Genomic DNA, 15,827 nt, shown 5'->3' with positions numbered 1-15,827 from the left:
TCAGTGTGGGTCATTACTAAAGTTTTGAGATACAAAAACATCAAGAAATATAAAATCCACATGGATAATGACAAATGAAGCCCTCCCAGCAACACCCATAAGCCAAGCAAGTTGAAACTTCCACAGGTCAATCAGGAAGGACACTGTTGACTGTGTTTCTTGGAAGTGAAATAATGGACTATAATTGTTGCCATAAGAGTCTCATGGAAAAGCGATGTTGTGAAGAATAAGCACGCTTACTGAAATTGTGTTTTAAATAAATGTGATCATCTGCTCGCTCAGGCAAAATGGCGAGCTTCTTTATTTGTGGTTGGTTTATATAGGGAATTTTGTACATGAGCACAATGCAGCAATGGCCTCATTGATCCATTTAAATAGCTTATGACCACCCGCCCTGTAAGTAGCTCCTCCCTGGTAATCTGATAATCCACCCAACAGACACTTTTAAGCATAACCCTTTCAACATAACCCGGTTTAACATAACTTAATGAAGAACATGTTGTCAGTTATTACTTTCTTTGTTCTTATCTGATGAAGCCTGAGGCTACAGAGGAAAGAGACGATTTGAATGTCTGTTCTACTGACCATGCCATTTGGAGGCAGTTACTTCTAATCTTTAAGCAAAGCATAGAGAAACTTTTTGGGCATATAGGAGTTTATGTGCAAACCTCTGCTCCCATGTAGGCCTTTGCTGGAGCCTTTTACAAGGAATTCTCAGGCTGGACTTCTCAAAAGAAAGTCAACCTTAATTCCTTAATATCATGTTAGGCCCACAAATAACCTGGCCACATGGGATTCTGCCTCAGTTTCTTAAGTATGCCTGCACAAAGTCTTTCCCTGCTCTCTCTCAAACAGCTTTTTTGGCCAGAGGCATATAGGCGTTTCGCCTATATGTAATACTTTCACAGTGACCCACATATCCAAGGCACATTCCCTCCAAAAGGAGGCCCTTCTTCCTGACTCCCCTTAGACTCCAACAATTGAGGCTTTAATATAAAAATTTGGGTGCCAAGATCTAAAAGCATGTTTATCAAACCTTAGATTTTTATATAAACATATGAAAGCATTATGAGAAAAAAAGTCTCAAAGGAAATATACCAAACAATTAAAAGTAGTTATTACAGGTTGAAGAATTATGGGTGATTTTTATTGTCTTTTGCACTTGTCTGTATTTTCTCAATTTTCTGCAATGCACATGCATTTCTTTTGTAATATTGAAGAATATTTGTTTTCCACTCTTTTGCCAATGTAAAAGGAAGAAAGGGAGAGAGGAAGGCAGGAAAGAAGGAACTCTAAAAACAATAGATTGGCAACTACAAAACTTAAAGTTAACCCTGTGGCTGGATTGCTGGCAGATAGAAAGTGGAGACAGCAGGAGAGCGAGAAAGGCAGGAATCAGGGAATAGATGCTTGTGCCCATTTGGAATGGCCTGACAGTGTCCCACACAGATGCTTGGTGTGCCTCACCTTGGTCTTTGCTGAGAGAGAGAACTTCCTTTTCTTTTCTTGGCATAGCATTTACTGGGTTATTTCTTTTGGAATGTCCAGTTTGGACTTTGCCCATCAGGGGGTCCCTACGGGAGCCTTTTTTGACCAAGTGATCTTGTCTTTCAGACCACAGCAGAGAAGTCTCCGGGAGCCTATTTCCTTCCCGAGTTTGCACTCTCTCCTCAGGGAAGTTTTCTTGAAGATACAACAGGGGAGCAATTCCTTACTTATCGCTATGATGACCAGGTAAGAACACCATACAAGTCCTTACCTTTGGCTTTGCCATTTGCCAGTGGGCAGGAAGCAGTATATCAAAAGGACCTTCAAAATAATTACATTTTCCTCTTGGCAATACTAGTATAGTAGACCCTTGATGCTCTTTTTTTTTTTAACTTTTTGACACAGAGTCTCACTCTGTCACCCTGGATGGAGTGCTGTGGTGTCCTAGTTCACAGCAACCTCAAAGTCCGGGGGTGAAGCCATCCTCCTGCCTCAGCCTTCTGAGTAGCTGGGGCTGTAGGTGCCTGCCATGATGCCTGGCTAATTTTTCTATTTTTTTTTGGAGATGGGGTCTTGTTCTTTTTCGAGCTCGTCCTAACTCCTCTCCTGAGCTCAAGCAATCCACTCACCTCAGCCTCCCAGAGTGCTGGGATTACAGGCCTGAGCCACTGCACCTGGCTCCCTGGATGCTCTTGAAGGATCCCATGTTTACTTATAATTTCCTGTACAATGTGCAGTTCTTGCTCTAGTTGGAGCATTTGCTTGAGAATCACATTTTCTTATTTCTATAAGAAATATATGATGTCTGTGTTCATTTTAGCTATCACCAAATTTATCATTCAATTCTGAAATTATCCCAAAGCTGTGTTTCATAATTTAGTATTACTTCTCTGCCTTCTTAGCTTTTAGTGTTTTTTTTTCTTTTTTCAAGTCCATTTTCAGAAAAGAACAAGGTATATTTGTCTCTTTGGGGGGTGTGTGTGTGTGTGTGTGTGTGTGTGTGAATCACTTTAGGAAGGCTAACTGGAGAATAGGCTGTGCTTGGCTGAGATGCAAAAGCTGGGTACTTGACTCCCTTCCATGCTCTGTTCACACTGATGTCTTAGCAGTTTAAACTTCTTTGAAATCACTCACAGCTTGTTGAAAACAGAGAATGTCAATTTTGTTGCATGCAGAGGTTCTGGATCATAGAACCTGAATTTATGGGGCAGTGGAGCAAAGTCACTGGGTGGGCTTTTAGGCAATGTGGGGCCCTGGTGGGTCTGGTAGACCTGGCACCTGTGGGGAAGCTAGGCGAAATAGGCTTCTCGTGGCCCCAGATCAAGTGGTGGGGAGAAGCCCCAGTGAGTGAGGCCAGCTCTGCTGTGTAGCCAAAAGCCAGCATGTTCTGGTGATTTAGGCAAGGCCTCCTTAGACATTACTCAGAAGGAGTGGTTCTGAGAAATTCATCCTGCCACAATGGGTAGATCCCAGATGTGTAGGGAATGGGACCATGCTCTGGGGCTGGCTGGAGGTAGGAAGACTGCTGTAGATGGGCTGGGTGGAGGATTGGAGTCTGGCAGAACATCATTGGTAGAGCACAGAAGTGCAGAGGGCAGATAGGAAGCATGTTGTCCAGCACCTGACACCCTGTTCAGGGGAGGCAGCGCTGACCTTGATCCTGAGATTGATGCTCAGTGAGCTGCTCTTGCTCGGCTTAGCTCTGGAGCTGGGGCTGGTGAGGGCAGGGTTGTGACCTATCAGAGCCTGGACAGCAGGGACACAGGTCATTGGGATAGCGTGGGATAAGACCAATTTCTTACTGAAAATTTCAACAATCACTTTTTCAAGTTACTTGAAAAGTAAGTTCATCAGGAATCATTGTAGTGAGCTGGGGTGGAATTGGGATAACTCTGTATTCACGTTTTGGAGCCCAAGCTAATTTATATCATGGGCCTGGTTATAGATAAGGTCTAAAATGTCATTACATTGCTTTCTGCCACCTCTCCCCTGCCCCTGGATTGGATTTTTGGAGAGTCTGTAGTTTATGGCTCCTTTTAATCCAGAAATCAGTGATCTAACAGATTTTCATATAAGAACTTAAGAGAAACTAATGGAGAAGGCCATGAAAAATAAAAAAGGGTGTCTGGCTCAGCTCCTGTAGCTCAAGCAGCTAGGGTGCCAGCCACATACATCAGAGCTGGTGGGTTTGAATCCAGCTTGGGCCAGCTAAACAACAATGACAACTATAACCAAAAAATAGCCAGGTGTTGTGGCGGGCACCTATAGTCACAGTTACTTGGGAAGCTGAGGCAAGAGAATTGCTTAAGCCCAAGAATTTGAGGTTGCTATCAGCTGTGACACCACAGCACTCTACCCAGGGTGACAGCTTGAGACTCTGTCTCAAAAAAAAAAAAAAGGGATATCTGGAAAATAGCAAGCTATGCATTGCATAATTAAAGAGTGGTTAATGCCTTCTCCAAGTGTTACAGATACATTTTATTTAATATAATAACAATATAAAAGCGAGAAAACCAAGAAAATATCTTGTTAAAAGGCCTAAAGCAGATCTTGAAAATGTGTGGCATGTTATGGAAATTTTGTTCTAGAACATGGTATTCCAGAAAGCCACTGTGACTCACATGTAAAAATACTCTGTTACCCCACTGTGTGTCTTTTGTAAGGGAAAGGAATAGTGTCAGACTGCACCAGACCAGTAATGGCGTCACTTCCTCTACTAAGGGCCGAGAGCATAGATGCTCTGACTACCCCACTGGCATCTCCTGAACTCAGGATTGAGTTGGTTCTGAGGGGTCAGACCCATTGCCCAGGCCATGCTTCTTTTTATCTGAATGCTCAACATGCAGACTGTGTTAGAAGATTAAGGAGCTTCTCAGGTACTGGGGAAAAGACAAAACCAGTTAAATATCATCAAACTTTTAAAAATCTCCTTATCCTGCAGCATATGATGAAACATTAAGGTCAATTAAGAACAGAGGCTCTGGAGTCTGACTACTTTGGGTTCAATTCCCAGTTCTGCCATTGTATTTGCTGTGTAACTTTGGATGAGGAACTTCACTTCCCTGTGCCTCACTTTCTCCTCTCTGAAAGGGGGACATACATGGTGTTTACCTCACGGAGCTGTTTTGAGGACTTGAAGGAGGTAATTCATTCAAGTCTCCATGCACAGGGCCCTGGTATAGATAGGCATTTAATTTAGCTATTGTTATTACTAATAATAGCACAATACATACACACTCAGTTCAGAAAATCCCCAAAATGCTAAAGGAAAGGAAGAAGTATATTCTCCATTTACATCAGGGGACTCCACTTTTAATTAATTTTTTTTTAATTAATAATTTTAATTAATTTTTTTGTTGAGGTATGACACACATACACTGCACTGCACACACATCTGACATGGAGTGTTTGATGAACTTTTAAATACTTTTACACATGTATAACTACTACCTAGATCAAGAAATTTAGCATTGGGCGGCGCCTGTGGCTCAAAGGAGTGGGGCGCCAGCCCCATGTGCCAGAGGTGGTGGGTTCAGACCCAGCCCCAGCCAAAAACTGCAAGAAAAAAAGAAAGAAAGAAATTTAGCATTTCCAGCACCATGGAGGCTCCCTGTTCCCCTTTCCAATCAATATGCCCCACCCAAGAAGGAACTGTCATTTGGACTTTTATCAGTGTTCTGTAACAGATTGGTTATGCTGCTTTTCATTTTATTTTGATTTTATATGGATGGAATCCTGCAGCACGTACTCGTTTGTGCCTGGCTTCTTTCACACATCATTATGTCTGAGAGATTCAACTGAGTCGCTGGATCCAACATCATATAGGGTTTGATGTCTAGCAGCCAGTTGTACTCTTTGGAACAAATTGTCTCATGTTGGAACAAATTGCAGCATACTGGGTGGCATGTGGCATTGCTGCTGCACAGAAATTCCTAGGTTGTCCTTAAAATATTTTCAGAGCAGTCCCTCCAAAGATTCCATACCTGGGGAAGTGGCGGGAGCAGTTTTCTGGTGTCACCTTTGTCATGCCCGGCAGCCACAGCCAGAAATAGATGCAGTGTCCACATGAGGGGCTGGTGGGGCAGGACCTGTGCCATCAGGTGGTGTGGGTCCCTACCTGTGGAGTCCCCACATATGTTCCAGGGGTACTGTCTTGCTGTCACAGTGGCCAGAAGCCAGAGTGACAAAGTGTTTAATTCAATGGGGACTGTGTTCTGGTTTCTAAAGTTGTTAAGTCAGGCGTGGGTTCTCAAGGATCTTCCTACCCATAAAATACTCCTTTGCGTATAAAATGGGAAGCAAGTGGATAGTGTGTAGATATTTGCCCTTTCAGACAAACCTCAAAGGGCTTCTAAAAGTATTTTATCCTGGGCACATTTTCACGAAACCTTCAGGTCATTCTTTAAATGTCTCCTGGATTAGGTGCCTGGAAAACTAATAACTCTGAGACCAGTAAAGCACAGCTGTGATGTGGGCTGCGTTTAACGGGAGACATAAAAGCCACACTGTGGATTATATGGGGAGGGGGAAGCAGCTTCTAGTGGAGAAAACAGTCTGAAGCCTACTGGCTAACAATGTGGGTTAGTGCCAACAGGACTGGTCAGGCAGCCTTGGTTGGTCTTGCCTCTGCCACTAATTAGCTCATAATTTAGGAGAGTTATTTAGCATTTTGGAGCCTCAGCTTTGTTTTAAAAGACAAAGTGACTGGATTTCATGATCTGAACTCCTTCCATTCCAAAACAGTACATTTTTTGAAACTACAAATAGAATATTCCACACTACGAGTATTAATTGGATCTTTCTGATTATCAAGGCAGTCTGCCAACAACGCAGTAAACTATTACTTAGAGATTTTTAGAATTTTACAGCTGGTGGAGATTTTGGCCCAAATGTTGCATTTGACAAGAAAACAAGACATTTTGAATGTGCAAATGACTTACTTGAAGACACCCAGATGGTTATTTGAAAAACTAAGACCAGTACACTCCAGCCCCAGTTGGCCTGCTCTGGAATATGTCCAGCTGTTTCTTTCAGAAGAATCACCTGAATAATTATCTCTTTTCCTACTCCTCTCCTGTAGTTAATAGAGTTTGGGGGCCTTAGCAGACCATGGAGGATGATTTAGTATTAATGACTTGTTTTATCAAAAACTCCTGAGTTCCTTCAGGAACTTGGAAGTAGCCACACTGATAGCATCTCTAGGTATGTCCTGCCTCCCCAATCTTTAATAGATATCACACTTTTTCAAAGTTGGGGTGAAACATATCAGTTGCAATGAAAACGGCACCAACTCCCCACTGGATGAGCACATTCTTAGAAAGTAAGTTTTCTAACAGTTGGTCGAATTAGGCTTGTGAGGTGGCTAGAATGCATTTGCTTGGGACAGCTGGCTAAGAAGGTTGTGGTTGAAGGAGTTACTAGCTAGACAGTGTCTGGGGTAGATTCTTTTGTCTTTCCTCACAGTGGTTTTGGAGTTGTGTCCCACAGAGGACCTGTTCATCAGCAAATAGCTGCATGTTGGTCTGTTCTGGGGAGCAGAGTCTCAAATTCTACACATTGTTCTTTTAATTGGTGACTCAGGCTGTTTTTGGAGAGCTGTGCTGTTACTCTCTGCCCTGGTCTCTTTCTGGGAGAGGATGGTGAGGTTGTATTCCATTCTTACCTTACTTCACCTCACTGAAGATTTAAACTCAGGGCTTATCATGGGCACTGATTTAAAAATCTGTGACAGGCTTGGGGTTTCACTTTAGAAGTCATTTGTTTTTTGTTTGTAAGTCAGGAAAATTCTCTTTTTTACACAAAAATTTATAGATGGAAAAGAAGCCATACTCAGTAAAATAGTTTAAGAAGGTTTATTCTGAGCCAAATTTGAGGACCATGACCTGGAGCCACATACAAGAAGCCTTGAGCACTTGGACTTGAGGTGGTGGCGTTACAGTTTGGTTCTATACATTTTATAGGTGAAGTCACAAATGAATACCTGGAAAACATTTGTTGGATTAGCCCCATAAGGTGAGACATCTGGAAGTGCAGAGCTTACAGATTATAGGAGGGTTTAAAGATTCTTTAGCTGACCATTGGCTCAAAGTTAGACTCTGTCTAAAAGATCAGGAGTCAGTGAAAAGGAGTAGTTAAGAAAAAGGGTCTGTTAATCAGAGACAAAGCACTGGCCAGACTCCAGTGGTGTGCTGTGTACACTGAAGACCTGCAGGAGGACTTGCACAGCCTTACGCCTGTTAGTGAGTCATAGAGGGGTCTCTGGGAAGGGGAGGGGGCAGATGAGGCTTGTCTGATCTCCTTTCTCATGGTCAGAAACTCAGTTTTAGGGATCTTTTTAGCCAAGAAGGGGTCCAGTGAAATCAGTCGCTGAGAGGGGAAGCCTTAAATTTATTTTTGTTCATGTACTCTTATTTATCTATATATTTTTAGCATCTGCTAGGCACTGGGGGACGTGGGATTTGTTGTAATACACCTCCTCATCGTTGGCAGTCGCCCTGGATTAAGGAGGCCCAGCACGGGCAGTAGGTAACTTAGATGTCAGCGTCTCATATGTTTTTTCTATGGTACATGAATCGTCTTCATGTGTGTAATGTCGACGTTGCCACTTTTAGGCTCCCAAGCACCAAACGCCAGGAAAAAAGGCTAATAATGTGGATTCCTAGCATGTAGGGCAGGGCTGGGTGTTTTGTAAGTGGTGGGTTCTGGTTTTCCTAAAATTAACCAAGGATAAGTAAGTCTCGTAAGCCTGGAGCCGTTTTGGAGAGATCTCATGTTGGTGAGGCTCTTTTATATCTGTCTATAGCTCATCAACCCTTCTCTCCTGTAAACTTCTCCCTCCTCTGTAGATCCCAGGGAAGGAGACCCTTATTAAATTTTGCATTTTTTGGTCTCTTTCAGGCCACATTTAAATGGAGTTAAGATTTTTTTCAGATTTAAAATGCTTTCACCTGTGTTCTGAGCTACTGACCAATTCTGACTGCCTCGTGTTGCTTTCTCCTGCTCATTTTCAACTCTTAAAAATCTAACTTCTAGTACCTCCTCCAACCCCTAATTCCCACCTTTTAAACAGGCCCCCTTCTTAAGAATTCTGGTTACTTTCTTAAGTCACATCCAGATTCTGGTGTGTACCAGTTTCTATCTGTAGAAGTCTGTGTTAGTAAAATTCTGTTTGTAAAATCCAAAGGCCTTGCGACATCATAGATGGGGTCACAGTTGCCCCTTTCCTTCTGGGATGTCATCAACTCCCTGTTTGTATGATTTCTTATTTCAAAATGTCTCTCCATGTGGTATTTTCTTTGTTACTTCTATTACCAGGGAGGCAGAGGGCTGGATGTGTGGCCCTGGCAGGCATCTGGAATCATAACATGTCAGAGTTGAAAAGAAGTACGGGGACTCTGGGTTTTAGGCAGAGACTCCGAGCCCCAGAGAGGAACAGTGCCTTGTCTGAGATCACACAGCCAGGCGGTAGCAATGCCAAGGGCCTGGTCTTTGCTTTAAGGCTCAGTTAAGACATTTTTACATCTAATCTGTGGGTAAGAAAAGTATGAGAGAAATGTTTGAATGAATTTTTAATACTAGCAATAACAATAATCTATTAATAACAGAGTCTTTGGGTAGTCTTATTTCTAAACTTCTTTTAAATGTCTTTTTTTTAATGCTATTATGACAAACCTCCTTTTCTTTTCTTTCTTTAACTATTGATTTATGCATTCTTTCTTCGGAGAAGAAATCTATTTGCTGTGAGTACATGTTTCTCGAAGTAACTTCTTATAAACTTTTCATGAATATCTTGGCCAGGAGCTCCGTTGTGGTTAAACCATTGGCAGGCCTCAGAAATATCACTTGACGTTTCCAAGTTATTTATGTAATAGTTTTTAGCTTGGAAAGTATATACCAATTTCTGAAATTTCTGGTAAAGGGAGATGGACATAGCTCGTGGGTCTACAGGGTATTGTCATCTTCTGGACTGATCACAATGAACCACTTATCTGTTCTCCACACAGGAGAGTTTCCTGTGTTGTGCTCCTGGCCATGTATATAATGTTTTAAAGCAGCAAGCCATTCGCATTTGAACAGTTCATTCCTTTGTTGGTGAGTAATCTTGGTCAGATGTAGTTATGCTGCTTAAATATTCCAAAGATTTAGCAATCTAACAAGAAAGCAAGCTCACAGTCTGTTAGGGGAAGACAAGAACACATTAATTGGAATAACTTGTGCTCTGCTTCTTCTTCTGGCACCTGGGAAATGGGAGAACATCGCACATGCAACCGTGTGTGCTGTGCTGATGACTGGCACACGGGAACTCAATTTCATTGTCATTGAGCTTTTCACAAACTAGTTATTTCTCAAGCACAAAAGAATTGTGTCAGTCAGTAGAAGTTCAATATCCAGGTTTTGAAATGAACAGACATTTTCCTCTTTTAATGTCTTCCTGGACTCATATGGGGTACATGTGATTTTTATCACTTTTCCCCATGTGGGTCACATGGTGGGTGTAGGGTGGGGGAAGCTTACGACAGATGTGAACACAGCTTCCCCAAAGAGACCCCACTGTAGTCAACAGTGCTCACGGTGCCATACTGACAGTCCCTGCAGCCCTGCTCTGTGAAGTGAGACCACTTTCTCCCCAGAGTGTTCAAGCACTTTCAGACTCACTCATTTTGAGGAACTCATCACAATCAATGGATGAAAGAAAAGAGTAGGCCTCTCTGCTGTCCCCTTTCCTCAGTGGCCGTCTCCACTCCTCAGTGGCGCAGTCCCCTTTCCTCAGTGGCCGTCTCCACTCCTCAGTGGCACCCCCCTGCCTGCTTCTCCATACCTCCTGTTCTACTCTGTGATTGCTGACCCCTCCCCGGTGCTTCCCATCGCCCTCTCAGGGTCACATGCCCCAGGTCCGGACTTCCCACTTTGGTGCAGCTGAATGGGCCTCACTGGGGAAGGCCATTGTGCCCCACACCCAGCCCAGGTGGGGGCTGACCTTCTCTGAGCCACTACAACTACTTCTGGCCTTCCTGCCCTCTCTTTGGAGGTGCATTTCATCTGTCCAAATCAATGATCTGAGCATTCACCAAGCCTTATGACCTGATCAGCACTTTACCCACCTGCCATAATCCAGGAGTGTTTGGGGATTACCTACAACTCAGGCTTCTTCAGTCAGTCCCCATCTTTTCTGGTCTCTCTGGCTTCAGCATCATTCACCCATGTTCCACTTTAGTTATTCATTCCAAGTGCCCAGCCTGGACCTTGTCATTCTTCAAATACTGTGCCTTCAAAATATTAAAATCAGCAGCTTCTCTCAAATCTCTGGCTTCTCCCCTTCACATTCTCTTTCTCTTATGCAGTCTCCAACAACATGCTGGCTTTTCGACCTCAAAGGGATGTTTACATCTCTTATCCCTCAGCTCCTCCTCAGGTGATTAGCTGCCTTTCAGCATCTCTCGGTCTCCAACCTGTGTGGACTTTGATCAGTGTCATACCCTACTCCTACAGTTTTCCTGGGATACCAGTTGAGCCTGTATTTGGGTCCCTAAGACTCAGTGTCTTTCCCTGTCTTGTACTCAGATGGCCATCTGAGCCGTCTTCTGCTAAAGAAGATCACCCAGATATGAAATACAGCCTCATGTAGTGGGGAACCCTCCATGTCACCTTTGATCCTCTTTAATTCTTTGACCAAGCTCATTATTCCCTCCTACTAAACGTCTCTGCTACTGTTTCCCTTAAACGAAGGCCTAGTTTTGATTCTGTTGTGATTGGTGCTTCTCAGGTATTGCAGAGGAAGTGAGTAGGCTTTATTACTATCTGGTGTCTTCAGAAAATACAGGACTTGGATCAGAAAACTGGACTTGCAGACATGCTATGACGAGTAATGGCAGGTGGAGTTCTGGGTGGAAGTATCTTATTTCTTTCTTTTGTCAAGACATAAAGATCAGCAGAGCTACAAGAGAAAGACGAGTTGATTGCTGGCCAGGCAAGAAAAGACTGTGCTGAGTTGGGAAGGGCTAGCTGTAGAAGCAATAATGGAGCTTACTCCCTATCACAAGGGATTTGAGACATAATGTTTTGATTGGCTTATCTGGAAATGTTTTCCTCTCTTTGGCCAGCTCTGGCTCACATCATAAATGTGCAGCAGCGTTTACAAAGAGGTTCCTGGCGGGCTGAGTCTCCACAGGGCTCTGGTCTTCTGGAGGATACTTTTGTCTATTCATGCTTGGGGTTCAACACTCTGGACCTTGTTTCTTGGGTATAGATTTTGGGGACCTGAAGTGTCTGGAGGGCTCTTTCAGATGGTGGGAAAAATGGCCCTGCCATGTGGATGCTTGAGGCTGCAGAGCAGCAGCTTGAGGGTATTATGTTAGACTCCCAATCTAAGTCTAATGTAAAAATGACTGTTCTGGTTCTCCAAGTTCTGAGACAGTCTCAGTTTCTACCCTGCCTCTAGCCTGGGATTCAATGCCCATTCTTGGGCTGAGCTTCTCCAATGAGACCAGAAGCCCTAAGGCTGGAGTGGCGCTGGCTGTTTTGTGCATGGGGGGACAGCCCAAGGGCAAGTGGAACACAGGTATCTAGGTGTTAGGGTTGCCCGAGTTGGACACTCTGCATCACTGTCGAGGGAATTTCGATGCCTGGTGTGTTAATGTTTCCTATGCCGTGGGGCTCTTTTTCAACTACTGCCTTTGCATAAATTGTCCTGTTTGCTTGGAACATACTCTCTGCTTTTTATACCATGTTCCATTTTTTTCTTTTTTCAGAAACAGAGTCTCATTTTGTCACCCTCAGTAGAGTGCTCACAGCAATCTCCATCTCCTGGCCTCAGAAGATTCTCTTGCTTCAGCCTCCCAAGTAGCTGGGACTATAGGCGGCCACCACAACACCTGGCTATTTCTTTGTTGCAGTTTGGCCGGGGCCGAGTTTGAACCCACCACCCTCTGTATATGGGGCTGGCGCCCTACTCACTGAGCCACAGGCATCACCCCCCTGTTCCATTTTTAAAACTTAATAACACAAATATGTTTGAGTTATGTGAAAATTAACATGTGTAACATATATACATGTTCCTGCCTTCCCAGAGCAGGGTTTAAATAATTGAGTACTTTCTCCATCAAGCCTTCCTTCACCCCTTTGAGGTTCTCACATTAATTCCCTCTCCTCTGTCCCCAGCACAGTGACTGCTTCCTCTTCTGTGTCTTTCACTAGGGTATGGGGCCCTTGGAAGTGTCTGCTCATCACTGTTGCCCCAGATCGTGCCACATGGTTGTTGAAGATTATACTCCTTGCCAAAAACCTTAAGTGTTCTCATTCTTCTGCCAAAACAGCTCAACTCCAGACTGGCATTGATGCCCCCAGCCAGCTAGGCCCCAGCTTACCTGTCTTCTGTTATCCCCTGTTTCTCTCTGGGGGCCTGTGCTCTGGGCAGACTGGACTTTGTGCCTTTCTCTTCGCAAGCTGTCCCTGTGCCTGGGGCATGCGGAGCTCTTCACTGAGTGTCTGTGTTTCCTGCAATGCCCAGTTGTGGGCACGATCTCCTCCAGGTAGCTTTCCAGGAAAGTCTTCAGCCTAATGGCGTTTCTTCATGCTCTTTGAAGCAAGATCACTCTTCTTTCCTTAAGGAAAGGCATAAAATCTTTTCTTAAGGCCTTATGGCTTCATCTAGGTTTATAATTATTTACATGGATATTTTATTTCTTTATGGGAGTCAGAGTTCTAGAGCAAGCCTGTGCCTTTTCAGTGATTCCAAGGGACATAGAGTAGCCACAAGATCTACTTTTAGGAGTGACAAGCCTTGAAGAAATCCTACGTAAATCTTGATTTATGAGTTTGCTTTAAGGACTAAAATAAGTTCTTAAAACATGTTGATTATCTTTTGTCATAACAGTCTATTTTTATTTCTTTCTTGTGAATGTGTGTGTGTGTGTGTGTTAGTTTCTGTTTTTCACTGTCTCCCTACAACTGTGAGGACATAATATTCTCTACTCCAAAGACTGATAGTCCAAAGGTGAGTTGAGAACCAGATTGCTCTTTGTTTTGGTGCTGGCTGCTCTGCTCCAGCTCTTGCTCTTTCTGGGCAGCAGACTCTGAGCTTGTCTGGATGAATCCTCTGCTTCTCTTCCCACTGTGATACCACACTATAAAGTTTGTGATTCTGCAAAAGTCAAAATGATTTGATTCAATTTTCCTTTCTAATTAGGAAAAGGCAAGATTTTTAACTCAAAATTTTGCCGTTGTATTGAGTTTATGCTACATTAAATATATATCTATCAAATAGATCTAGGATGTATTAAAATATACATTAAATAAAACTATGCTCTATTAACAAACCTAATTCTGAACACCCTGCTCCTATGAAAGATTAGACTGCCTTGATCAGAGACTTTTTGTATCTGACATCTGTGCTGATAGCAGCAGGAAGGTGACAGGGCAGTTGTTTACTCCATCAGTTCCTCAAAAAATATTGATAGAATCTTGATAGTGAGTGCAGGGTGGGGTATAGGGATGTGAAATAATATTGCACCCAGAGTAATTCTTGCAACTTTGATCTTGAAATTAGAGAAGAGGAAGCTTTACCATTTTAAAGTAAGACTAAGATTATAGCTTCCCTTTATTAAGCAGCGTGCACCTGCAGGAACCCCTTCAGATGCAGCATGTGCATCAGGACTGCAGGTCACCCCTCAGAGCAGTCCTCTGTGTCTGTGTCAGCAGCACATACACTAAATAATGATACAGAGGTGGTCAGTGTGGCCCCTGCATAAAGTTTACATGAAATTTATGTAGAGTTTAAAAAAGAGGTTTGTTTTAAGGGAAAGGAGATAAGAAAATTTGGGGGACATGGTAGAAGCTAAGCTTCTCTGCATGCACCTGCCTTATATTGGATCGTGCAAATATTTTACATTATTCATAAAGCAAAATTAGATTAAAAAGTATAGTCCCTAAAAATAAGAAATGAAATGACAAAAACAAAAAAGCTCTATTTCCAGTTGGTGATATTAACCAGATAGTAAGAATTATTCCAAGTGACTCTAATACACATTAGTTTGACTTCAGGTGGGTACACTCAAGGATAAAAGAACTACAAATAAAATTAGAAACTTTGGAATCTTACTGGTGGTGGTAGCATTGACATTGCTGTTCTGAGGCCACTGTGTGGATGGTGGGACAAAGCAAACGAACAGTAAAAATGTGATCATTTAATTTCTTTATTTCTGGTGTTCTTGAGAACCCATATTCTTGATGTGGGGGAAAGCAGATACAAATGTAAAACAGGAAATGAAGCGAAAATTATGTAGTCCTAAAGCTTTAAATATCTATAAAAACTCCTTAAAGATACGTTATTTCAAACAAAACAAAACCAGGACATATTTCCTGCCTCCCTTCACTGAAAAGGTATAAAAATGATAACCAAATGGCCAACTTATCAACAATGAACACCTCCAGTGCCCCGATCAAGGACTCTGCATACCATTTCCCATTTAGCTAGAGCTAGGACTCCATGACAAAATGGCTTATTTCAGATCTGTAGGTAGAAATATGCAAAATTAGCCTGGGCCATCATGTAATTGACAGATAGCAAGAAAGCTGTTAAGACTACTAGGGTCTCATCAAGAGGAATCAACCTGTGTCAACCTATGGAAACTCTTAACAACATAAATTGGGACAATATTAGCCTCAATAAAAATAAAACCTGCAACAGATTTAAGCATGTCAGCTATGAATAAATCCCAAAGTTAGTGATGATTCTAAAATGTATTGGTTGATGGTTGTGGATAGGTAATCAACTCATTATCTTGAAAACAAACATATATTTGGCTTTCTCTAAATGAACTATACCACTGGTTGACCAAATAGTAGATAGAATGAGGATGCCACCATTTAGCAACCCTAGTGAACTGACACAGATCTGTGCATCACATGTCATGAGCTGTAACACCACAGAGAAAGACAACTGAGCGTTGTGTATGTGGTGGAAGAGCATACTCCTACTTAGGAATACTCTTGCCCTCTATGCTCCTTACCTCCACCTCCAAAAAAATCAAGACTGTAGATCCAATTACCCATTTATACGGAATACTGTGTGCAGAGAGACATGTTAAACTACGCCGGAGGGGGGGGCAGTTTGCAACCACCCAAATCCAGACAGTGGGAAATTTTACAGGACAAACAACTCAGCGAATTGCAGTTTCTTCAGCAATTAAACTGCAAAGGAAAAAGGAGAGTAGATGAGCAGCCAGAAAGATTAAATAAGACTTAAAAGATGTATTAACCACGCCTGTGGCTCAGGTGGCTAAGGCGCCAGCCACATACACCTAAGGTGGCGGGTTCGAATCCAGCCTGGGCCCGCCAAACAA

The 15,827-nt window shown here is 42.8% G+C and overlaps 1 protein-coding gene across 1 annotated transcript in view; it reads left to right on the top strand.

Annotated features, from left to right (window-relative positions):
* Positions 1-15,827, top strand: part of ADAMTSL3 (ADAMTS like 3) — a 391,341-nt gene that overhangs the window by 39,095 nt on the left and 336,419 nt on the right. Inside the window, exon 3 of the mRNA XM_012801847.2 lies at positions 1,615-1,734. Within this exon, the coding sequence (XP_012657301.1) occupies positions 1,615-1,734 (120 nt within the window). The remainder of the gene's footprint in view (positions 1-1,614; positions 1,735-15,827) is intronic.

This window comes from Otolemur garnettii, unplaced genomic scaffold (assembly GCF_000181295.1).
Source record: "Otolemur garnettii isolate 467f Iridium unplaced genomic scaffold, OtoGar3 scaffold00011, whole genome shotgun sequence".
NCBI classification, from domain to species: domain Eukaryota; kingdom Metazoa; phylum Chordata; class Mammalia; order Primates; family Galagidae; genus Otolemur; species Otolemur garnettii.
Note: the sequence above shows the minus strand (reverse complement) of the source record. Positions and strands in the feature narration are given on the sequence as shown.